Below are 26,171 nucleotides of genomic sequence, written 5' to 3' on the forward strand. Positions count from 1 at the left end.
CAGAGGAGATTGGACACGGAAGGGTGTGTAGAGGGTAGAAGGACAGTGCGGGGTTAGGAGGGTAGAGGGCAGGAGTAAGGTGTAGTGGATAGGGGACGGACGGGGTTAGGAGAAGGGAAGTATAGTACCGCGGAATGGAGGGTTTTTTTCCACAGCTGCTGCCGGGACAGGAAGGGAAGGAACCGGAGGCAGGGAGGAGAGGAGTGTTTCACAGCCTCCACCAGGCCACGGCCCCCGCGGCCGGCGTTGGGGGAGGGGAGAGAGAGGAGCGACCGGCGGAAGTACGGGGCGGGGCGGCGCGGCTTCGCGGATGCCTTCCGGTGGACGATTGAAGATGGCGCCGCAGCTGGGTGCGGGGGAATGAGGGAGGAGGAGGGAAGGAAGGGGCTCTGCTCGGTGATCGGACTGCAGGTGCTCAGTCGGAGATTGGATGAGAGTGGCTGAGGGCCCGGGGGAGTCCAAGGCAAGAGGAAGGCCACGTGGAAAAGGAGGGGAGAAGGGGGTTTCAACCACAAAAGGAGCCGCTGGTTCACCCCCTTGAACTGTGGGCGGGGGTGTTCAGACCAACTGGGAGGTTTTTAGTTTTTTTTATTATTTTACTAAGACAAAAGTATATAAAGTGAGTCATGGCTTCGGCGTCTGGCAACAACGACGACGACCTGACCATCCCCCGAGCGGCCATCAATAAAATGATCAAGGAGACGCTGCCGAACGTGCGGGTGGCGAACGAAGCCAGGGAGTTGGTGGTGAACTGCTGCACCGAGTTCATTCACCTTATTTCTTCGGAGGCCAACGAGATCTGCAACAAGTCGGAGAAGAAAACCATCTCCCCGGAGCACGTTATCCAAGGTGAGGGGAGCGGGGGTCCGGGCCTCGATAACTTTTCCCTCTTCCCCCGGGCAAATAATGAGTGAGTGGATGACTAACTTTCCGTTTCTTCGCAGGCTCTCTTTATTTTACTTGGGAAAGTTAGGTGGAGAGTGTTTTTAACAAATCAGCTAATAGGAAATTAATAGTCACAGCAGTTACGAGGTTTCTCTTTCACCCCGTTATCTACATCCTGCAATGGGCTGTGTTAGTCGCCTGTCCAAGTGGTGAAGTCTTATGATCGTGCTTGTAGAGCAATTTTGATGATCGGATGGTACCAAATTAGGGACATGAATGGAGAAAACGTTTTTCTTCACTATTTGCGTGAGAATGTTGAGAGTGTTTATACTGACATTGAATGAATGTAGATAGTTTTATAGTTACCTACAGATTAAAATAAGACAACATCGTTAAAACTGATTTGATATCTTAAATGCGTTTAAATGATATTTTTAGTATTTTCCTGTTTTCTACCAGCAGCACAAATGAGTACTTTTGTATATGAAATAGGTGCTTTGTATTGGAATAGTGAAGTTTTCAAAAAAAGTCACTTGATAGCTGAGAATATAAAACACCTAGAGAAATGGTATATTTAGCATTCTGAATTATAAAGACGGATCTACATTTCCATTTGACTAAGTGCAGGTGTTAGTATGAAATGCTATATGCTGTAACCCAGTGAAGTATTGTTTTGATGTAAAATCAATCCAAATTTTACCAATTATCTTATTCAACCCATACACATGATTTATTTAAACTGTAAAGTAGTACTAATCTCTGTGTACATCTGTGATTTAATATTTATCTGAATGAGGTAAATAAGCAGTTCAGAATTCTTTGATTTTTTACCAGAAAATTTTGTTCTATATCCAGCATTTTTTTGAATATTTTTCTAATAGTGTTACTTTTCTTCCTACATTGTCCATCACTGTAACACATTTCTTGTTTGTAATTACTCTACATACATGGTTTTGTTACTGATCTTTGTTACTTGTCTTTACCGAGAGACTGTGACTTCGTGTTTCTTTTGTTAATTGGCTGAGTTCATTGAATTAGCTTTTTGAAATAGTGTCTTGGCATGTAGGTTGTAATAAAATATGCAGGTAGGACAGAAATATTAATCAAAATATGGGAAGTTAGTTCCTATTTAAATTATAAGGCAGTTCTTTCTTCTAAATATTGTAAAATTCTATTCTCTACCATTTTCCTTTATCATAGTTCATCCGATACACATGGTATGGGTTTTGCTGCTGGATATGTGCCAGGCGTGTAGCTTACTTACAGGAGACTTGAATGAACCTGCCAACCACTTCCTCCCCCTTTAGTAATTTACAATACCATTTTAGAAGTGGCTGTGTTTACATATTTACTCTTCGCTATGATTTTGAGGTATACCTGAATGCTGGTTTGGTTTACTAGCATTTTAGGGTGTTTCTGGACAGGATAATAGGATTTATTCACCTTCCACAAACTTCAATATTATTAGCAATTTGTGGTTTCAAAAAGAAAACAATCATTAAAATTCCATTTAAGTATTTAAGCATGGGAAGTGCCAGGATCCCAGTAGGCATATGAGCACAGCTGAGAGCGAATTACATGATTTTCACAGACTGTTTCTTTTTCAGCTGCTTTTAAGCTGAAAGTTGTTGAATATTCCAAAGACCGTGGAAAACGTCCTATAGAAAGACACGGTGTGAGCAAATGCAGCGTTCGTTTGTGATGAAAACAGAAAGTTTGGGTAGGTTTTAAGAAAAACTGCCAAATTGTTCAGTTCCGGAAGGCAAGGTTTTAACATGTTTGACTGGTCAAATGTAGGCTTTGATTTGTTTTTAAATCATAATTGAACTAAAATTGTTTATGATTAATGGAACAGAAATAACCTTGTTACTACAAATCAGTTGTTTCTGAGCAGAAAATAAACAATATTACTAGAATTTTTCAACTGAACTGTTAATATAAAGCTGTGCAGTTTTGAATTTGTGTGACAATATTTGTCATCAAAGTGAAAGTCTGTCCCACTGTAGTTTAAAGCCAGCGTTTGCCTCTTTGATTAAAATATTAGTCATTGCAAATCACAGTTCATTTTGCTTCTTTGTAATCTGTGTGTTTTTGGTAATTTGGCCAAATTTTCAAACCTCTCAGCGTGTATGTGCAGTGGCATATTTAACATAACCATTTATGTATTTGCAGAAAAATGTTGCAAGACCAATGGCCTTGCATACTTATGTTTTAATCACTTGTCAATGATGAGTTGTTGGGAGTAGTTCTAGTAATGTGGATGGTATTACATAATCTGGTTGACAGGCTATGCAGATAGCTTCTCAAGTCCATCAGCCACATTAACAGCAGATTTAGACTTCAGCTTTTAAGCATCAGGAAAAAATAAATTGATTCTTTTCACAGGAATCTTAAAATGGGGAAACAAAACATTTTCTTTCAGATCTTGTTCGGTAATATCCCCAGATCAGTGAAAACTATTCATACCTGTGTAATATTTTAACAAGCAGAGATCAGCTGTTCTTAAAAACTAGATTTATTGTTGGAAGTGAATGAAAATGAAGTGTTGGTTGTTGTGACTGAAGTTTATAATTGGCCTCCTGTGCGATACTTGGCTTGGTGCTGGACAGATCATTATTTCGTTATGATAGAACCTTGTGTTATCTGCACCATCTGGAAGAGAAAGTCTGTTCCTGGTTTCCTATTTATGGCTGTGAGTATATATTTTGTCCAAATGGTTGCGTAGCAACAATTAGCAATTCTTTACTAGTCGTGCATTGTAGGAAAACCTACTGGCATATTTCAAGTTGCATTGCAAAATCTGAGGATTTGAATAATTTGAAGGCATAATTAATTTGTGCAATATAAACCATGTTGAAAGGGCATGTTTTTGTGCATTTGCCATGGAATACATTTAGTCCATTCTAAAGTAAGGTATTAGTGGTGTTTGCTTTTTGGGAAAATAGCTACAATTTCTAGCTGTTTCCATGGAAGGATTCAATAAAGAAGTAAAGTGAAAGCTGCACTACCCTAATAGCAGGGTAGTGAGTGCTTAAAGCTATCAGGGGAAAAAATGGCAGCAACATTATGTTCTGCACCAGCTCCTAGTGGTGGAGCAGGTTTATAGAATGTAGAACAGCACAGCAACAGACCCTTGAGCCCACATTATTGTAACTAAATTAGTAATCAAATGACACTGGAGGCCAAAGATGGTCTGTTCTGGTGATAGATGACTGTGTATCTGGGTGGGCGGGAGGAACACGGCTTTTGCTGCTGTTGTCTTGTTGCTTGTTTTGTTCTGCATTGCTCTGTTGAGCATTGTGGGCATGCTGTGTTGGCACTGAAATGTGTGGTGACACTTCAGCCTTTAGCACCTCCTTGAGTATGGTAGTTGTTAACACAAATGACACAATTCACATTGTTTCACTGTATATGTGATAAACCAAACTAATCCCTTCTGTCTACACAATGTCCATATCCTTCTATTTGCTGCACATTCATGTACCTATCTGAGTCTTTTGAACGCCTGTATCATATTTGACTATCCCACCACCCCTAACAGCACATTCTAGTTCCCACCATTCTCTGGTTGGGGTGTGCGTGTGTGTGTGTATGTATATATAAAGCATTTCTCATCACACTTTTCTTTGAGCTTGTTCCTCACCTTTAATGCTTGCCCTCTATTAGGTTTTCAACTTTGAGAAAACAATGCTGACTGTCTGTTCTATCTATGCCTCTTATAATCTAATAAATATCTGATCAGATTTCCCTTTGCCCACTAGTGCTCCTGAACAAATAACCCAAGTTTATCCAACCTCTCTTTGTAGCATATGCCCTCTAATCCAGACAGCATCATGGTAAACTTCTTTTGCACCCTCTCCAAAGCTTTGTCCTATAATGGGGCAACCAGAATTGAATGCAGATGTGGCCTAACTTGGGTTTTATAAAGCTGCACCATAATTTCCTAACTTCATCACTCTGAACTCAGTTCCTCGACTAATAAAGGCAATCAAGCCTTGTGCCCTCTTTACCACTCTATCATCATGTGTAGTTGTTTTCCAGGAGTTGTGGACTTTACTCATCAACACTTGAGAGTCTTGCCATTAATTATACTGTCCCTTTACATTTGATCTCCCAAAGTGCATTGCTTCACATTTGGCTGGGTTAACAAATAGCAGAGGTCCCAGTGTTGATTACTGCAAGAGACTATTAGGCACATATTCCATTCAGAATATGGCTCCATTGATCACACTGCTCTGTCTGGGTAAGCAAATTCTGAGTCCAAGCAGCCAATTTGCCATGGATCCATGCATATTAATCTTCTGGATGAGCCTCCATGAAGGATCTAGACAAGTGACTTACTAAAATCCACGTAGACAACATCCACAGCTCTACTTTCACCAATCACCTTTGTCACTTCCTCAAATAAGTTCGTAAGACATGGCTTGCCCCATACAAAGCTGTGCTGACTATCCCTAATTAGAAACAAGAGAAAATCTGCAGATGCTGGAAATCAGAGTAACACACACAAAATGCTGGAGGAACTCAGCAGGCCAGGCTGCATCTACGAAAAGAATACAGTCGACGTTTCGGGCCGAAACCCTAATTAGACCTTGGTTTTCCGAATGCTCATAAATTCCATCCCTAAGTATCCTCTCCAGTAACTTTCCTCCTGCTGAGGTGAGACTCGCTAGTTTATCATTTCGAAGATTATCTTTCTTGAATAATCGAACAACATTTGCTACTTGATCTCCCTAACAGGCAAGGTTCCAGAGGGCTGTTAAGGTCCCAGCAATCTCTTCTCGAGGACTGTCAAGGTCCCAGTGATCTCTTTTGTGTTTTTCTATAATCTAGGGCCTATCTCATCTGGCCCTGGGGATTTATCTCCTTTATCTTGAAATGCCTTAGCATATTGGCATACTCCACACTCCTTTGCATCCTTCACCTTGGTAAATACTGATAACTTTATCTTGTTTTCAAATAGGAAACCAGGGTTGAAAAGATCTATTTCAGCTTTGTGTACACAGCACAAGGAGGGGTGGAATTGGTGTGCAGAGAACCAAAGTGGAGAATCAAGTGAAATCAAAAATTTTGACTTCACTGTTCCTAATACTTACCTGGATGAATTTTATGCCCATCCATATTTGATGATCGCTCTGTTTGGTAACTTGGAGACTAGAGAGTTTGAAAGGTTGTAAGGTAGAGCTGGTTAGCATTAATGAGCATGATTGATCATTTGTCCTGAAATATAAAGTATTAACCTCCATATTAGAACAACCAGCAGCAAAGATGATTGAAACCATTTCTTTCCCCTTTATCTCATGAGTGCTAGGAGATATCAGTATACTTCAATGTACTCTGCAGTATATTACTCAAGTGCGAATCTGAGTAACTGCATCGATGTAATACACAAACCTGCTATAGGATCTTGGCTTTATGCATCTGAAACCTTAAAATCACATTTCCTGGTGGAAACTTTTCTGGAATAACTTTGAATTTTGCCATGGTTTCTGGTTCTATCAGCATTGAACAGTGTTATGATGAACAGTTCAATTGGAAGCAAAGCCTCTTACCGACTTTAATTCAAACAGCGGGTGCAAGAAATGGGGAATGTGTTCATTCTTCATTCAATAAAATCTGAGAACAAGTTTCAAGATGGAGTGTCAGTTGATCCTGCATCCACAGCCTTTAGAAGAATGGGGTGAGTCCCAGAACTCCACTAACTTATGTGGGGAAATGTACTTGTCCGAATTAGCTGGGCAGTAATCTGGAATTGAAAAGCAGAGCCAACAGCAAATTGGCAAAAGGTAAATAGGAATATAGAGGTAATGCATGGCTCAAAGTAAGATTTTCACAGGACACTGACACCAGTTTTGAGGAAGGTTAGAACTGTTCTGTTAGGATGGGCAGCGTAGATTGGGCTAAAACCTGGATAATGAGGTGGGGGGTGGTGGGCTGTGTGAGGTCATACACTTTGGTCAGAGCATTCAAAAGATGGATATTAATGAAGTGGAACTGCAAATGAGTGAAGTTCAGAGGGATCTAGACGTTCCTGTGCTTGAATTAAAAGTTATCAGGCAGGTTCAACAAGGGGTATGGAAGCAGTCCAAAGGAGATTTGCCAGGCTAAAACACTCAACAGTTTGCATTCCTTGGAATTTGGATGAATGAGTTTTAACCTTATTCAAACATACTGTATTAGGGTCCTGCGGTCTTGATATGGTAGATGTTGAGATGTTTTCACTGGTGGCAATGTCACGAACAAGAGGGTATTGCTACAAATTGAGAGTCCAAGCATTTAAAACAGGTGCATAGGGATTTCTTCTCAGTTGTGGTTGTCTGCAATTCTATGCTCCTGCTGGTGGTGGATGCCAGATCTTTAGATATATTGAAGGTGGAGATAAATATTTAAAAGATTGAGAAATTGAGAGTTATAGGAACTGATACAGAAGAGGCCAGCATTGATCAGCCATGATCTTAATGAATGGTTGGGCAGGATCGAGGGGCCTGCTGGTCTATTTTTATTTTTGTGTGCTCTTGTACCTTTGTTTCTGAAATTTCCCAACAAAGGAAACAATATCTCTGAATCCATTGTTGAATAATTTCAGTTTAAAAAAAAATAAATCCCTTCCTCAGTTGTGACTATGAGGAATGCAAGTTTTATTTTAAGTATTCTTTAATCTTTGAAGTTTTGCTCTAATCTTGGTGAATTTGTTGTTTAACTTCTTTCAGGGCCAATAAAATTGAAAACTAAGAGCATTTCTTTTGTTACCTTACTAAGAAACTGAATAATTTGACTAAACACTTTTATATTCCTGTATTTTGAGATAAATTGCAACTTTTGATTAAAATATTTAAGTACCATATACAAGAGCATTGGCTTTTGATGATTTGAATACCAGACACCCAAAGCTTCATGATTCTTGCTCTCTTTACTAAGGCATAATGCATGCAACTGATTTGCATTGTGATCTTTGCACTATCCAGTCTTCCATTCTCTTAATCTGCTGTTTTGTGAGATCATGTTTCTGTCTGAAAGTTTCTCCTTTTCTACCTTAATTAAGCTTCAAAAGTTCAAAGTATATTTATTATTAAAGTGCATATGTCATCAAATACTACCCTGAGATTCACTTTCTTGCAGGTATTCACAAGAGAACAAAGTACAATAGAATCAATGAAAAACTACACACAAAGACTGACAAATTGCGCAAGTACAAAAAGTAACAAGTAATAATAAATAATACTGAGAGCGTGTGTTGTAGAGCCCTTGAAAGTGAGTCTAGAGCTTGTGTTCAATGATCAGATCAGTGTTGATGTGAGTGAAGACTTTGGGTTTGGAGCCTGATGGTTGAGGGGTAATAACTTTTCCTGATCCTGGTGCTGTGGAACCTATGACCCCTGTATTTCTTTCTTATGGTAGCAGTGAGAAGAGAGCATGGCCAGGATGGTTGGGATCTTTGAATGCTGCTTTCTTGTGCCAACACTCTTTATAGATGTGCTTAATGAAAAGGATTGTGGGGGGGGGGGTGCTTTTCCTCTGATGAACTGGATTGTATCCACCGCTTTTTGTGTAGTCTTTTCTGTTCCTGGACACTGATGTTTCCATACCAGACCATGATGCAGCCAGTCAGGATACTCTCTGCTACGCATCTATAGAAGTTTGTCGGAGTTTTAGATGACACGTCAAATCTGCACTAACTTCTAAGGAAGTAGAGATGCTGCTTTGCTTTCTTTGAAATGGTATTTGTATGCTGGTCAGATCCTCTGATATGATAACGCCCAGGAATTTAAAGTTACCGATTCCACCTCCAATCCCCTAATGAGCACTGGCTCATGGACCCCCAATTTCTTCCTCTGGTAGCTCTTTAGTTTTGCTGATGTTGAGTGAGAGGTTATTGCTGTCACACCACACAATCAGATTTTCAATCTCTCTATGCCGATTCATCACTACCTTTGATTTGGCCAACAACATCAGCAAACTTAAATATGGCATTGGAGCTGTGCTTCGTCTCATTGTCGTAAGTGTAAAGTGAGTTAAGCAGGAGACTAAGCAGACAGCCTTGTGGTGCACCTGTGCTGATGTTGCTTGTGGAGGAGATATTGTCAAAACATACTGACTGGAGTCTGCAAGTGAGGAAATTGAGGAGCTGGTTACACAAGGAGGTATCGAGGCCTGGGTCTTGGAGCTTATTGATTAGTTTTGCAGGGATGATGGTGTTAAATGCTGAGTTGTAGTCAAATAAAATCATCCTTATGATTGTATCATCACTGTCCTGATAGATGTTCCAGAGCTAAGTGAAGTGGCATCTACCATTGACTTCTTGTGATGGGAGGCAAATTTGAGTGGATCCAAATCACTTCTCAGACAGGAGTTGATGTGCTTCATGGCCAACCTCCAGGCACTTCATCACAGTTGTTTTGAGTGCTACTGGACAATAATAATTGAGACAGGTTACTAAGTTCTTCTTTGGCCCCGGTATGATTAATATAGCCACATCCTCAAAATTTAGGTATAACAAATGTAAATTCCCTGGCATAAACAATACAGACAGCCAGGGAGAACCTGTGAAGGGAAATAAACACTGTTTTAGGCAGAGATCATTATTCAAACCCTATTATAAAACATGTCGATTCAGCTTAATCATAATAATCTAATGCTGCCTCCTACCCCTTACATCAAGATTCTGATCTCTTAACGATACAGTTTCCAATGATGAGGAAGTATTGAGGTTTTACAAATTGGAAATGAAGCTGCATGAAGAAAGGTATTATTTCGACAGTAGGCTTTAAGTATTTTAAATTATGGGGAGAAACATTGCTTGGTGAACTTATGCCAAGTTGATTCACTGTCACAAAGTTCATCCATGTGGTTGGAAGGCATTGTACACACAATGCTCATCAATTAAGTTAAATTTGGTTCCTATAGAGTGGGGGGTTCCAACCCTTTATTTTTAATGCTGTGGACTCATGCCATTAACTGAGGGGTCTGTGGATCCCAGGTTGGGAACCCCTAATGTAGAGATTTCAAGGGTGTGAAGGTGGGGAGCATGGAATTTGCATGAATTGAGAATGAAGCATAAACAAAAGGTGAGTTTGTAGAACATAGAACATTACAGCACAGTACAAGCCCTTAAGGCCATGATGTTTTGCTGACCTTTTAACTTACTCCAAGATCAATCTAAACCTTCCCTCTTAAATAACCCTCCATTTTCTATCATCCATGTGCCCATCTAAGTTAAATGCCCTTAATGTATCTTCCTCTACCACCATCCCCAGTGGTGTGTTGCACACATTCGCTACTCTGTGTGAGGAACTTGCCTCCCCCCACACCCTCCATACTTCAATCACCTTCAAATTATGCCCCCTTGCACTAGATGATACAAACTTGGAGCTCTAGTGGAAATGACTGGTCAAATTTAGAATGACTCGGAAAGGTGTAGGAGCTATACTAATGATCTTTTGGTCATGTTGGCATAACCACATATATTTAATGTATTGTTCCTTTCCAGATAGGTGGTAAGTGTTCAATCACGCTCCTGACATATGAACAATAGTTTGGTTCTGGGGAGTCTGTAGATGAGTTTCAGTAGTGGGAGTCTGTAGATGAGTTTCAGTAGTGGTGACTCCCCAGAACTTTAATGTTAATGGTGAGGAATTTGGCATTTTAATTCCATTGTGCGTCATGCAGTTGAATTATCTTCAGTTTATTGTAAATGGTTTATTGGTCAGCATTTAGTCCAAACCTGAATGTGATCTAAATCTTGCTGAATGCAAGTGTGAACTTTTTCTGAGAAATGTAATGGAACTTTGGGCAAAGAGAAAACGTCTCTATTTCTGACCTTCTGACTGAGTTGTAGGGCTACAATTGGATTGTCTTGTTTCAACATCCTGTATCCTTAACATCCTCCTGATGTTGTGTAGAGTCTGTCCAGTTGGCTAAAGACTGATTTCTATGATTATGATTGTGAAAATCAATCCACTTAGCATTACCCAACTCAATGGGGTGCTTTAATCTTTAGCACTTGCTGCTAAGCCAGTGGTTGTTGATTTTAGGGTGCTCGCCGATCTAGTGCATTTAACGTGTATAGCAGTAACTGCGCAAGTTTTGATGCACAAATTTTTGTAATTGTATCTTTAGTAGGTAAAATTAACACATTAATTCTAACACATGCAATGGATAATTTAGCATTGAACTTGATTACAGGAAAGGTAGAAATCTAGCTTTGATTGGTCATTTGAGTTAGATAGAGCTCTTATAGATAGCGGGGTCAAGGGATATAGGGAGAGGGCAGGAACGGGGTACTGATTGTGTATGATCAGCCATGATCACAGTGAATGGCGATGCTGGCTAGAAGGGCCAAATGGCCTACTCCTGCACCTACTGTCTATTGTCAATTGTCTATTTCAAAAAAATGTCTGCAAATCATGGGGTAATAATTAAACTGTGTAGAGAAAAAGTATATACCATTAGCTTTATTCAAACATTCATATCTGATTTTCAATATTCTTGAGTTATGCGATGATAAGTTGTGTCTGGTATGAGCAGGTACGTCACAATTTAATTTTCCTCACTATAGCTTGTCAGTGGCACTCATGGTGAATTCTTTAACATTCTGGCTGAAAATGTCCTTTGAATCATTGGAGTTTTTTTTCCTCTTTTAATGTGAAGCATTTTGCAGTATTCTCTGCTTATACAGTCAGCGTTCAAATTCCATCTTGTTTTAATTTTGATGTATGAATTGTTTTGACTTGTAATCCCTGTTTTTTCCTCAGATTTTGAACTATTTTCCATCGTGGATAAATGTCAAATATACTCTTGCTTGATTTGAAGTTTTTTTTGTGTTCACTGTTCAACTGATAAAGTTCCTTCATGCTGCTATAAACATAAGGCAGAGTAAGAAGTGTTTTTATTAGTACAAAGATTTTTTTTAATTGGCTTTCTGAGCTCTTAGTGACTTGGTGCAGCAGGTTCTTCATAATTTCATTCAGATGAAAAAGCTGATACAAGTGTAATGATAGACCTGTATTTATTTTGATATATTTGTATTCTGATAAGATAAACATGGGGTTCTTTCTCACAAAATCTAAAAATAAGAAACAGTTATCCATCTCTATGACATTCAGACTTATTATTCAGTACTAATCTATGTACAACATATTAGCAGTAATATTACATCCAAAACAGAATTGACTTGTTTTAATTTCAGGACATCTATTGCATAGAGGGATGGCTTCAACCTAAACGTTAAACAGATATATTAAAAATCTGTGCCAACCAACTGGCAGGAGCATTCAAAGACATTTTCAATATCTCATTGCTACAGTTGGAAGTTCCCACCTGCTTCAAAAGGGCAACAATTACATCAGTGCCCAAGAAGAGTAGTGTGAGCTGCCTCAAAGACCTTTGTCCAGTATCACTCACATTTACAGTGATGAAGTACTTTGAGACCTTGGTCATGGCTAGAATCATCATCTGTCTCAGGAAGAACCTGGACCCACTGCGATTTGCCTATAGCCACAATGGGTCTACAGCTATTTCAGTGGTTCTTCAGACAGCCTTGTGTCACATGGACAATGCAAATACCTATGTGAGGATGCTGTTTATTGACTATAGCTCAGCATTTAACACCATCATTCCTACAGTCCTGATCTAAAAGCTACAGAATCTAGGCTTCTCTACCTCCTCTAAACTGGATGCTCTACTTCCTAACTGGAAAACCAGAATCTGTACGGATTGGAAATAACGTCTCCACATTGCTAACAATTAACACTGGTGCTCTATAGGGATGTGTGCTTAGCCGACTGCTTTACTGTCTCTACATCCATGACTATGTGGCTAGGCATAGCTCACATAATTTGCTGATGATACAACCATTTTTGGCATTCTGACGAACGGCCGTACAGGAGCAAGGTGTACCAGCTAGATGAATGGTGTCAGGGCAGCAACCTTGCACTCAACATCAGAAAGACCAAAGAGCTGTTTATGGAATTCAGGAAGGGTAAGATGAAGGAACACAAATCGATCCTCGTAGAGGGATTAGAAGTGGAATGAGCAGTTTCAAGTTCCTGGGTGTCATTATCTTTGAGGACCTAACCTGGATCTAGGAATACAGATACAAAATTCCTTAAAAGTGGCGTCACAGGTAGGTAAGGTAGTAAAGAGAGCTTTTGGTACATTAACCTTTATAAATCGAAGTATTTGAGTATAAGAGTTGGAATGTTACGGTGAGGTTGTATAAGGCATTGATGAGGCCGTATTTGGAGTATTGTGTGCAGTTTCCTTCACAATTACAGGAAGGATATTAATAAGGTTGAAAGAGTGCAGGGAAGGTTTACAAGGATGTTGCCGGGACTTGAGAAACTGAGTTACAGAGAAAGGTTGAATAGGTTAGGACTTTATTCCCTGGAGCGTAGAAGAATGGGAGACTTGATGGAGGTATATAAAATTATGATGGGTATAGATAGAGTGAATGCAAGCAGGCTTTTTCCACTGAGGCTAGGGAAGTTAAAAACCCAGAGGACATGGGTTAAGAGTGAAGGGGGAAAAATTTAAAGGGAACATGGGGGGGGGGGGGCTTCATCACACAGAGTGGTGGGAGTATGGAATGAGCTGCCAGATGAAGTGGTAAATGCGGGCTCACTTTTAACATTTAAGAAAAACTTGGAGAAGTACTTGGATGTACATGGATGAGAGGGGTATGGAGGGATATGGGCCAGGTGCAGGTCAGTGGGACTAGGCAGAAAAATGGTTTGGCACAGCCAAGAAGGGCCAAAAGGCCTGTTTCTGTGCTGTAATGTTCTATGGATGCAACACATTGATACAGCTATAAAGAAGCCAAGATAGGGCTATATTTCATTAGGAGTTTGAGGAGATTTGGTTTCGTCAACTAACCTCTCAAATTTTTACAAACATTTCATGGAGAGCATTCTGACTGGCTGCATCACCGTTTGGTGGGTGGTGGGCGGCTACTGCACAAGATTGAAATAAGTTGCAGAAACTTGTAATATCAGTCAGCTCCATTATGGGTACCATTCTCTGTATTATCCAAGACATCTTTGCGTAGCAATGCCTCAGGAAGGTGGCGTCCAGGATCCCTGCCACCCAGAACATGCCATCTTCACACTGTTACCGTCGGGAAGGAGGTGCAAGAGCCTGGAACAGCTCTTCCCCTCTGCCATCCAACTTCTAAATGGACATTGAACCCATGAACACTACCTCACTATATATAGATAAAAAACTCTGGTTTTCTCTATATTTATTTATCATGTCTTTCATATGTTTGCTGTCACAAAGTTAACAAATCTTCTCGACGTATGCCAGAGATATTAAATCTGGTTGCTCAAATAGAATTGTTCCCTAGAATTCTTGTAGCACAAAGATGAGAAAATCTGCAGATGCTGTAAATCCAAGCAACACCCACAAAATGGTGGCCAGACTCAGGCCAGACAGCATCTATGGAAAAGAGTTGACATACAGTCGATGTTTCAGGCTGAGACTCTTTTACCAGGCCTGATGAAGGGTCTCAGACCAAAATGTCAACTGTTCACTCTTTTCCATAGATGCTGCCTGGCCTGCTGAATTCTTATAGCATTTTGTGTGTTGCATAGAATTCTTGTCCTGCTCTTTAAATCTCTTCATGTCCATCTCTTCCTGTGTTTTTAAAAAAAAGTTGTCAGCCAGCCAATTTGCTTCAATATGCTTTTCAGATGAAAGTGGGGGAGTTTTCTTTTGACCTTGACAGAACACTGCTTAACACAGCCTAAGTAGCTAACTATCTAGTTGTTATCTCATTGTTGTCCAAATTAGTTACTGTGTTTGTCAACAAATGAACTCATTAATTAACTCTGGAGTGCTTTGGAATATCCTATGGGTACATATTGTGTAAGTTTAAGCTTTCTCTTTGGAGGCTAATCATGTTCCTTATCTGTGATATTCGTTCCCAAACACGAGATTCTGCAGATGTTGGAAATCCAGAATAATGCATGTAAAATGCTGGATGAACTCAGCAGGTCAGGCAGCATCTATTGAAAGGAATAAAACAAATCAATGTTTTGGTCGAGCTTCATCAGGATTCCTTGGCCTGGCTCTTATTCCTTTCCATTGATGGCCCCTGACCTGCTGAGTTCCTTCAGCATTTTGTGTTCAATCCCAAGCTACTTCATTTCTGGTGTTTCTTTAGGAAACTTCCATTTAAAGATCCATGCAGATTCTCTTTTTGCTTTCCCCTTCCTTATTTCACCTTATATACTTTGCATGCCAAATACCAGTATTTTACAGTAAAATGTCCAAATTTGCTTAAGAAATTGAGCATTGTGAAGCAAAATCTGATGCCAGTCTATTGGAAATAATGTGACAGTTACCAAAGTCCTTGGAGATGAGGGGAATAATTTAGGAAGGATTAAACCTGGGGAAGTACAGAGATTAGAAATGGTCTTGGGGAAGGGCTAGACAATGAAAAGGATGGTGACAATTTTATTGCCAGGTGAACATGATGGTGGGAGTTAAAAGACTGTTTATGGGTGATTTGATATGTTTCAGCAGCTGATGTGCCAAGAGAAATATACAAGAGTTTTGGCATCAGATTTGTTGAAGTGGGTTTGGAATGGATTTGGTTTTAGTCAGTTTATGTTTTGGAAATCGACTTGGGGCCCCGTAGAGAGCCTGGGGTCATGTAGAATCATAGGGTCATACAGCATGGAAACCCTCCCTTCTGTTCAACTGATCTGTGCTGACCAAGATTCCCATATCTATTACCCCAATTTGTTTGTGTTTATCTGTAAACTACCTGTTAATACCATGGATCCATGCATTATCTGAAGGTTGGGAAAGCCTGCTCTAAATCTTTCCTGCCCACATACCCATCCAAGTATCTTTTGATAATATACCTGCCTTCACCACTTCATCTGGTAGCTTATTCCATATACCAACCACTCTCTGGATGTAATAGTTGCCCCTCAGGCTCCTATTAAATCTCTCCTTTCTCACTTGAAACTAAGTTCTCTAGTGCTTGATTCCCCAGATCCTGAGAAAAATACTCTACATTCACACTATCTATGCCCCTCATAATTTCATACACCTCAAAGATCACCCCACATTCTCCTGTACTCCAATGAAAAAAGACCCAACCTTTCTCTGTAGCTCAGTCCCTTGAGTCTCAGCAACATCCTCATACATTTCCTCAATATTTTTTTTCACCTTAATGCCATCTTCCTTGTACCAGGATGACCAAAGTAGAACTTAGTATTTCTAATGACCACACACAAAATGCTGGAGGAATGCGGGTCGGGCAGGGAAATGAATAAATTGTTGATGTTTCAGACTGAGACCCTTCGTTAGGACTAGAAAGGAAGGGGGATAAGAATGAGAATGATGGTGGGGGGAGTACAAGCTAGAAAGTGAAGGGTGATGCTAGGTGGGTGTGGAAAGGGGAGGAGATGGATTAAGAAGCTGGGAGGTGATGCATAGAAAAGGTAAAGGGTTAGAAAAGGAGTCTGATAGGAGAGGAGAGTTAACAATGGCAGAAAGAGCAGGAGAAGGGACACCAGGGGTGAGGGGGAGGTAATCAATAGGTGAGGACAAGAGAGCTAGAGTGGGGAATTGAAGAAGAGGGAAGGGGGTGGGGAAGGGAATTACCAAAAGTTAGAGAAATTGATGTTCATCTCATCAGGTGCAAGGCTACCCAAATGGAATATGAGGTATTGCTCTTCCAATCTGAGAATGGCCTCATCATGGCAGTAGAGCAGGTCCTGGACCAACATGTTCGAATAAGAAGTGGAATTGAAATGGTTGGCCACTGGGAAATTCTGATTTTTTGTGGATGGACTGAAAGCACTCGACAAAGTGGTTCCCCAAGCTACGCCGGGTCTCATTAATAGAGAAGAGGCTGCATCGGGTACAGCAGAGACCCCAATACACATACTGGTGAAGTGGTGCCTTGCCTGGAGGGATTGCTTGGGGCCCTGAATGGAGGTAAATTGGTAGGTGGAGCACTACTTCTGCTTGTAGGGATAAGTGCCCAGAGGGCAATTAGTGGAGAGGGATGAATATACAAGGGAATCACGGAGAGAGCAATTCCAGTTGCAGCCTCATCATTGTCTTGTACAGCTGCAGCGTGACATCCCAATTTCTCTTACTCAGTGCCCTGACTGATGATGGGCATTGTGCCAAAATCCTTGTAGGATGGTATAATTGTGCAAAAGGCCAGTGCATTCTTAGTGATCAAGACATAGGCTAAGGAAATTAGCTTAAAGTGACTTTAAACCTCCCATTTTTAGATGAAATTCTGTTCATCCAGGAGCAATGGCAGGTGAGGAGTTTGTTGTGGAACCTGACATGTTTAGGACAGTTCTCTATATGTGTACTAAAATGTTGCAAATCATTACCTTTTGATTATTTGGGTAATGTTCTCAATGTTCAATGTGTTTTTAGTCAAGGATGCAATCTTGTCTGTGAGCATTCCTCTGGTATTGGATTTGTTCTCTCTATCCCAAAGTGTACCATGCCACACTGAATAGCAATTTTGTTCTGAAATTCTGGTAGCAAGCTGTTGAAAATTGACAATACTAACACAGTTCAATCATTAACTCCTTTGGCTTGAATTGCTTCTCATCCAGGGTGTTTAAACCATTGCTAATTTACTTTAGGAATAAGATTTATTAAAAGTTGTAGGTGCTCTTTCTAAATAATAGCCTTTTGGACACTGTATCTACATTATAGAGTTTAATTGAGTAACTGGAAAACCAAAATCCCAGTTTCAAATCGGCACTTGAAAACCAGTTGGTGTTTTTTTTTGCCTGATGCAATCACGTTCTTTTGACTTAGCTTGAATTGGCTGAGAGGTCATATACGTTAGAGTTGGTACAACCTAGTAAGAGAACTTCTTGTATTCTAAAGCAAAACTGGGATATTCAAAAAGCAGGTGAGTGAATTACTTAAATACAACTTTTAAAAATACTTAAACAGAAAGTAGTAAAAAGAACGTAGATGAACTTGCATTATTTTTTGAATGTGACTGTTGAAATACAGAGGCTACTGCTGGCATGTTAAAAAAAAACTTAATTTTAAATGTCTTAAAAATGGCTCCCACCAAGCACCTGAAATTGAAGCTGCTATCTAGAACTACATCTAGCTGACATCTAAAGCTGCCATCTGGAGGGAAGTGTGCCATTTTGTTATCACGGAACTAAAGTACAAGGATGCATACTCCAGTAATTTTCCATCTCTGCACCTCCTTTTTTCTTTTAAAAGAAAATTGTAAGTGTAAGTCAGTAATTATTGCCTTTAGAGAATGCTTATTTTAAAAAAAATGTTCAGCCATAAAGTTGGGTCATCACTTCTGCTGACTATTCATTTTCCCAACCTGCTTACTTGTGTTCAGGATGGGAAGCATTCAATAGTTGATCCACTTGCATGTCCCAGATGGTATGACGAGGTACCATGCTTAAGTATAGCTCTGATTCAGTTTAAATAACAGTATTCAATTGAGGGCATCATTGGGTATCAGTCAAGAGCTGATTCCCATGGCTGCTTGCTTGACCCTCTGTTTGTCTTTCTGACTCGATTGATCATTTCCAGATTTCTTCTAGTTGAGAACTCGAGAATCTGTACCTAGTGTGCATGGTTTGCTATAAAATTCATTGGGCCATAGTTAGTCAAATCTTGTATTTTCTTGCAAAAGTGTAACTAATGGAGCCTTGAATCGCATAACATTTAAAACCATTTTCAATTAATTTGTTAATAGAGTGGTGACCAATAGACAACATCTCAGAATAGTCCATTCTGTAACTCTGTGCCCAGCGAGCAAATCAATGGAAAAGAAATATGATACCACTGTTTGAGCTTATTGGAATATGGGGATTTAGAGCAACATGGACCAAGAGAGCTGGGCCTTCAGCTGTACAACCTGAGTGTTGAGAAACAGTTTTGATCAAAAATTGAAGTGTTTTCTACCTATAAAAACATTGTTCATAAGCTAGCAGTCAAATGAACCCCATTACATTGATGTTCATGTTTAATTTGTGGTAGATTGGGCATTTGGCTGGTTTCTATAAATGTAACTTCTATTGAAATGCCAAAGCTCTTTTGCATTTCTTGTCATGTTATAATTACATTTCATTTGCATTCTATTTTGTGATTTGCATTTGTGAGAAAGCAATATTTAATACTTTAAATGTAAAAGTAATATTTGAATTGGAAGAGTTTGCGTTGCTATTTCTTTGCATCTGTTTTGGAACTGATACTGGAACACCCAGGCACAAAGAAAGGGAAAAGTTACAAGAAAAGCAAAATTATAAAATGAAGAATGAAATAAAGGACAGGAGACTAAATAAACATAGCATATGCAAACTGGTAGAATTCTGCTTGTGTACCAACTTTAAATTAAATGGCATGCTTTACAAACAGCTGAAAGGGACACCAATGGGTTCACCCATCTCTTGGTTCGTAGCATAAGCCTTCATGCAAGTTTTTAAAAAATAAAAGATGGTGTTACCAATTGTAAACCCTAAAATTTGGGTCGGATATGTCAATGATACTTCTGTTATAGTAAAACACAGCAACATTGAAAGAAGTTGTAAACTAATCAACGATGTGTTCAATGATATTAAGTTCACGATGGTAACAGAAACTGAGAGGAAACTGGCATTCTTGAATATGCTTGTCAGTAGAAACATGGAGGGTACTTTGGAAGCATCTATTTATCATAAGGGAACACATACAGATCAGATCCTAAATTATCACAGTAACCATCCAAATGCACACAAGAAGAGCTGTATCAAAACTTTGTTCAGAAGAGCGTGGAGACACTGCAGCGTGGAGGTTGTCCTTCCATACATTCGAAATACCTTGGAAGTAACAGCCTGGCAGCTCCAAGAACATAGAATTCCCGTTGCACATAAACTATCAGCAACATTGAGAAGAGTACTCCACAGACCGAAAGAACAAACCAAGCTATTGGGCAAGACCAATGTGGCCAACAGAATCAAATGTGAGGAGTGTAGCAAATATTAACGTCGGCAAACTGGGAGAAAACTATTCAGAAGGATCCATGAGGTAGGATGACCAATTCTCCCTAGTCTCTACCCATGAAGATCGAGAGGGGCACAAATTCAACTGGGTGTCGGTGCAGTCATGACGCTAGCAAGCATGTGGCATGCAAGGGAATTCCTAGAAGCTGGTTATCTGCAAATAGTTCTGTAAACAGACACATAGACCTCGATCCCATTCATAAGCCAATGCAGGCACAATTCCAGGCAATGCATAAAGTTCGCCACACAACTAATCAGAGACGAGACCCCTCCCTACATCACAATTGGATTTCCCTAACAATCACCAATCAACTGATAAGTATATAACAGCCAAGCATTCGGAGGACACACCACAAGTGAACAGTGCACACTGATGATATCTCCTCGTATGATGGAAACATTTGCAAATGGATTGCCAAGATTGGAGAACAAGCCAACTCAACCAGTATAAAATAAATATTTTTTATGTGAAATCTAAATCTCGAAATGTGAGCAGAATTCAGGGTTAATGGTAGGATTCTTAACAGTGGAGAGGAATAGAGTGATCTTGGAGTTCATGTCGATAGATCCCTCCAAGTTGCAGTGCAAGGTGATCGGATGGTTAAGAAGGTATATGGTGTAGTGGCCTTCATTAGGGAGGGAATTGAGTTCAAGAATCATGAAGTAATTTTGCAGCTCTATACACTGGTTAAAAGTTCAAAGTACACTTACTATATACAACTTGAGATCCATCTCCTAACAGGCAGCCCCAAAACAAAGAAACACGGTAGAACCCACTTTTTTTTAAAAAGTCAAGCACCAAATTTGCAAAAAAAAAGAACATTGTGCAAACAATAAAAAGTAAGCAAATGACATTCAGAACTGAAGTTCATGAAAGTGAATTTGCAGCCACAAAGCCAGTCACAGCTGATCTAAGAGCCCACAGCCTCAGTTCAGCACAGAGATGAGTAAACCTTGCTTTGACAAGTGAGCTGAACACTGGCCTATATCCCTCTCCTCTGGCCCTGGTACCCTGACCTTTTAAATCTGGCCCCACACTTAAATCACCCAAACAGCAGATTGTTCCTTGCTCTCGAACCCAGGCCAGCCACTTCAATACACTCTCAGCCCAAGACCTGTCACCTTGGATTGCCTTGTCTGCTGGACCATACTTGCAGTATTGTGTTTAGTTCTGGTTGCCTCATTATAGGAAGAATATGGAAGCTTTGGAGAGGATGCACAGGAGATTTACCAGTGTCTCTTATGAGGATAGGCTGAGTAAGCTAGGGCTTTCCTCTTTGAAGTGGAGGAGGAGAGGTGACTTGATAGAGGTGTACAAGATTATAAAAGCCATCAATAAAGTAAACAGCCAGTGACCATGTCCAGGGCAGAAATAGCAAATATGGGTGGGGGGGGGCATTTTTTTTTTTGTTTGGAGAGAAGCCAAAGGTAGCTATTTTACAGAGTCAAACATGATGAAATATATTTTACAGAGTGGTAGGCACCAGGGTGGTGGTAGAGGCAGATGTATTTAGAGGCATTTAATGAAAACTCTTAGGTACATGGATGACAGTAAAATGAAGGATTATTAAGGAAGAATAGGATTAGATTGATCCTGGAGTAAGTTCAAGGGTCTGCACGGCATAGTGAGCTGAATGACCTGTAATGTGCTATACTGTTCTGTTCCATATTCTTGACACAATAACTGACACTTGGTTGAAAATAAGAATTTTCCACTTAGTGGAAAAAGATCACAAACAGATGTCTGCTCTCACATTGCTTTGCTTCAATTGTTTAGCAGTATACTTTTTATTTAATTGCCTGGAAATTTTGGATAGAGTATGCGCAAACACTTATAATATAATTTTTCTTTTTTTTTTAGCCCTGGAAAGTCTTGGGTTTTGCTCGTACATTAGTGAAGTAAAAGAAGTCTTGCAAGAGTGCAAAACAGTAGCACTAAAGAGGAGAAAAGCAAGCTCACGACTAGAGAACCTGGGCATACCAGAAGAAGAATTATTAAGGCAACAACAGGAACTATTTGCAAAAGTAAGTAATATATGTAGATGTTCAAGCTATTGTATGTTGTCATTTATAGAGTTGTGTCTATATTAAAGGTTCAAAGGTTAATTTATTATCAAAGTATGTAATTCAGAAATTCTTCAGTCCTCTGAGTAGCCATGAAACCAAAAAAAGAAAAGAAAAAGGCAGCATGGTCATCAACCCCCAAATCCCACCTCCCCACGAAAAAAAAGAAAAATGGAACAGGCACATCAACCCCCAAATCTCTTTCTGAACAAAACACCTCAGGCACATTGACCCCCTCCCCCAACCACCAAATCCCCATCTCTGCTTTTTGGAAAAAAACAAGAAGATTGGGTGAAGAAACACAGGAATATAAGAACTATAAGACTGAAATGAAGTCTATAGTCCAAGTTGTTTAAAAAAAAACAAAAAAAAAACCTGTGCCTGGGCGACACTCCGGGTGCAGCGGCAGGCTCTGGTACATTGCTCACACTCTGCACTTGCTTCGTTGCTTCATCTCCCTTGTTGCTTTAATCGGCGAACAAGTGGAAGCTATAATTGGTGAAATGGAATCAAGCCTTGGCTCGTGCGCCATCCTGCAGCCTTCTCGCTACAAGGTTCACTCACACTACCTCTGCCTCCTGGAATCCTCTCAGAGATTTTTACATTTTATTTAAAATTTTAATTTTTTAATTGGGGACTTTTGTAGTAAGGTGCAAATGGAATATAGTGTAAAGAAGTGTTTGGTCATGCACTTTGGTAGAAGGAAAAAAGGCAAACTATTTTCTAAAGGGAAAGAGAATTCTGAAATCAGTGGTACACACGGAGTCCTCGTGCAGGATTCCTTAAAGGTTAGTTTGCAGGTGGTAAGGAAGGCAAATGCAATGTTAGCAAGCAATGGGTCAGACCGTACTTGAGTGTCATGAGCTGTTCTGGCCTCATTATCTAAGAAGAATAAATGTGTTGTCATTAGAGGGGCTCCAAAGGAAGTTCATGAGAATGATTCCAGGAATTAAAGGGTTAACTTGAGTGTTTGATGGCTCTGGGCCTGAGCTGGCTGGAGTTTAGAAGAATGAGGAAGGCTAGATAGAGTGAATGTGGAGAGGATGTTTCCTATAGCGGAGGAGTCTTAAGACCAAAGGGTACAGCCTCAGAAAAGAAGGAAGGAGGGTGTCGCTTTAGCATAGGGATAAGGATGAATTTCTTTAGCCTCAGGCAGCTCTGGAGGCAAAGTCATTGAGTATATTTAAGTAGAGGGTGATAGGATTTTGCTTAGTAAGGTCATCTAAAGTTATAGGGAGAAGGCAGAAAATGTGCTGAGAGGGATAATAAATAAGCCATGATTGAATGGTGGAGCAGACTCAATGGGGCAAGTGGCCTAATTATGCTCCTGTAATTTATAGCTCCTGCTATTTCTTTGTTCCCCATTGCTATATCACCAGCATAATTTTCCAATGGTCCAATATCAACTCTCACTTCCCTTTACTCTTTAACTTCCTTTGTCAGCCATGGTTGCCTACCTTGCCATTTGAGAACTACTTCTGTGGGGCATGTCTATTTTGTGCCTTGTGAACTATTCGCATAAACTTCAGCCATCTCTGCTCTGCAGTCATCCTCACCAGTATCCTCCTCTAATCCACCTGTAATTCCCTTTATTCCATTGTGATACAGATAGATATGAGTTATGCTTCTTCTCAGATTGCAGTGTGAATTCAATCATATTATGATCACTGCCTCCTAAGAGATCCTTTGTTAAGCTCCCTAATAAGATCTGGTTATCGCACAACATCCTATCTAAGATGGCCTTTTGCTGAGTAAGCTCAAGCACAAGCTACTCTAAGAAGCCATCTTGTGGACATTCAACATATTCCCTCTCTTGTGATCTGTCACCAACCTGATTTTCCCAATCCTCTTGCATATTGAAGTCCCCCATTATAACTGTGACATTACCCTTATTACATGCCATTTCCAGCTCCCTTTGCAATCTCAACCTGCATCTTAGCTACTATTTGGAGACCTATATCTGATTACCATTGTGTGTGTTTTTTTTTACCCTTTCAATTTTTTAACTCCACCCACAAAGATTCAACATTCTCTGACCCTATGTCACTTCTTTCAAAGATGTAATTCCATCTCTTACCAACAGAGCCACACCACTACCAATGCCTTTTTGCTGCCACAACCTTTGAGATTATTGATAAGGAGCCTCCAAACAATTTGCTGGGAATGGCTTTACGGATTTTCAGTTTTGCTTCATCCCTCTTACTTCCGACCAGAAGTCTGAATCACTTATCTAGAGCCACAGAGGTGGGGAATTTAAGTGCAAATAATTAGCATAAATCACAAATTAAGACCCCGGTTTCAGTAATGGTAGCCACAAAACAGATAGATTGTTATAAAACCCCCACTGAATCATAGTTCTTAGTGAAAGAAATTTCACATCCTTGTACTTCTCATATGGGCAGTTCTTGAGTTTTTAATTTTACTGCTCAGTTTTTCTACAACTTTAATTCCATTTTTTAATCAGTAAAATGCAGTTTTGTAAATTCAGATTAAGTGCTATGTTGTTTTGTTCTAGTTGAGGTCATTAGACAAATCAGATGTTTGATTCTGAGCTACTCAGTCCATGTTTTTAATAGCTTTATTGACTCCCAGCTCTAATCTACCAAACTCTGAATCTTGTATCTTGCTTCTTCACCACCCCTCGCCCCCCACCCAAACATGCAGCTTCGCCTGGTTATTAAAACTAGATTATGCCATCCATGCTTTTGATTCTATCCATTAGAAGATCAATCTACTCCTTCTAGCACATACGCTCCAGTTACGGTTGTAGAATCAGTATGTTCCCCCAACCTCTCAAGACTTTCATGTACCTTAACCATTGACTCACCCTGCAAGTTAGTGTTTAGGGAATCCTGCTCTAGGACTCCCAAGTCCCTTTGCACCTCTGGTTTCTGGATGTTCTCCCCGGTTAGAAAATTATCTACACCTTTTTTTTTCTACCAAAACACATGACCATACACTTCCCTACACTATATTCCACCTGCCTCTTTGCCCATTCTCTTAATCTGCCCAAGTCCTTCTACAGTTGAAATAAATTCTACTTTAATTGTGGATCATCTGTTTGAGTTTTAACTCACAGAAGATTTCTGTCCTTGGTCTTTTTCCTCTTCCCCCTCCCCACCCCTGCCCACCCAAACTCCTCTAACTTGATTTTTGTTTGGTATGAATTTGTACTTATTTAGATGTGAACTGTGTAGGAAGGTACAGGAGCCTTGGGGCTCACAGCACGGGGTTCAGGAACAGTTATTACCTTAAGCTATCAGGCTCTTGAATCAAAGGTGATTACTTCACTCAACCTCATTCGCCCCATCTTTGAAATGTTCCTGTAATCTATGGACTCACTTTTCAAGGACTATTCATTTCATGTTCTCTGTATTTATTGTTTATTTATTTTATTTTTATATTTGCAGTTTGTCTTTTACACACTGGTTGGATGCCCAGTTGGTGCAGTCTTTCATTGATTCTATTATGGTTATTTGATTTAAGTATGCCCACAAGAAAATTAATCACAGTGTATATGGTGATATGTACTTTGGTAATAAATCTACTTTGAACTTCCAACAGTCCAAGAGCTGGGAAATAAGATTACCTCATTCTTGATCACATGGACCAAATAGCCTCCTGCACCAGCATTTGTTTCTCTGATCCTTTGATCTTGTAATAAATGGGGCAGGCTTCTGAAAGTGTAACACTTCAATATTTTAGGGCACAGTGTAGCTGAGCGGTTAATGTAACACTTATTACAGCGGCAGTGACCTGGGTTCAATTCTCTTGCTGTCTCTGGGTAGGTTGTGCATTCTCCCTGTGACCACATAGGATTCTTCCAGTTTCATAAATTCCAAAGATGCTCCGGTTAATGGGTTAATTGGCCACATGGGTATGACTAGGCAGCGAAGGGCTTCTTGGGCCAGAAGGACCTGTTACAGTATTGTATCTCTAAATCAGGGGTTCCCAACCTTTTTTATGCCTTGGACCCCTACCATTAACCAAGGGGTCCGTGGACCCCAGGTTGGAAACTCCTCTAAATAAAAATAATAGCAATATTTTAGTCTGCAAACATTAAGTTTGTTTCTTTAAACTGTTCTGGATCTCAGCATGGCATTTCTACCTGAAGATAAACCTACTTCTATGGAAAATAGAAAAGCAAATGATACTGGGTGTTAATGTTATTGCCATGATATTCTTAAGCATAATTATAGTTTCCCAAACTCTTGAGTG

General features: G+C 40.0%; 1 protein-coding gene across 1 annotated transcript in view; it reads left to right on the forward strand.

Annotated features, from left to right (window-relative positions):
* The first annotated feature begins 301 nt into the window (after positions 1-301).
* LOC140736782 (protein Dr1-like) overlaps positions 302-26,171 on the forward strand; it is a 30,772-nt gene continuing 4,902 nt past the window's right edge. Inside the window, exons 1-2 of the mRNA XM_073062703.1 lie at positions 302-849; positions 21,751-21,914. Of these exons, the coding sequence (XP_072918804.1) occupies positions 627-849; positions 21,751-21,914 (387 nt within the window). The 5' untranslated portion in view covers positions 302-626. The remainder of the gene's footprint in view (positions 850-21,750; positions 21,915-26,171) is intronic.

This window comes from Hemitrygon akajei, chromosome 12, assembly GCF_048418815.1.
Source record: "Hemitrygon akajei chromosome 12, sHemAka1.3, whole genome shotgun sequence".
Classification (NCBI taxonomy): domain Eukaryota; kingdom Metazoa; phylum Chordata; class Chondrichthyes; order Myliobatiformes; family Dasyatidae; genus Hemitrygon; species Hemitrygon akajei.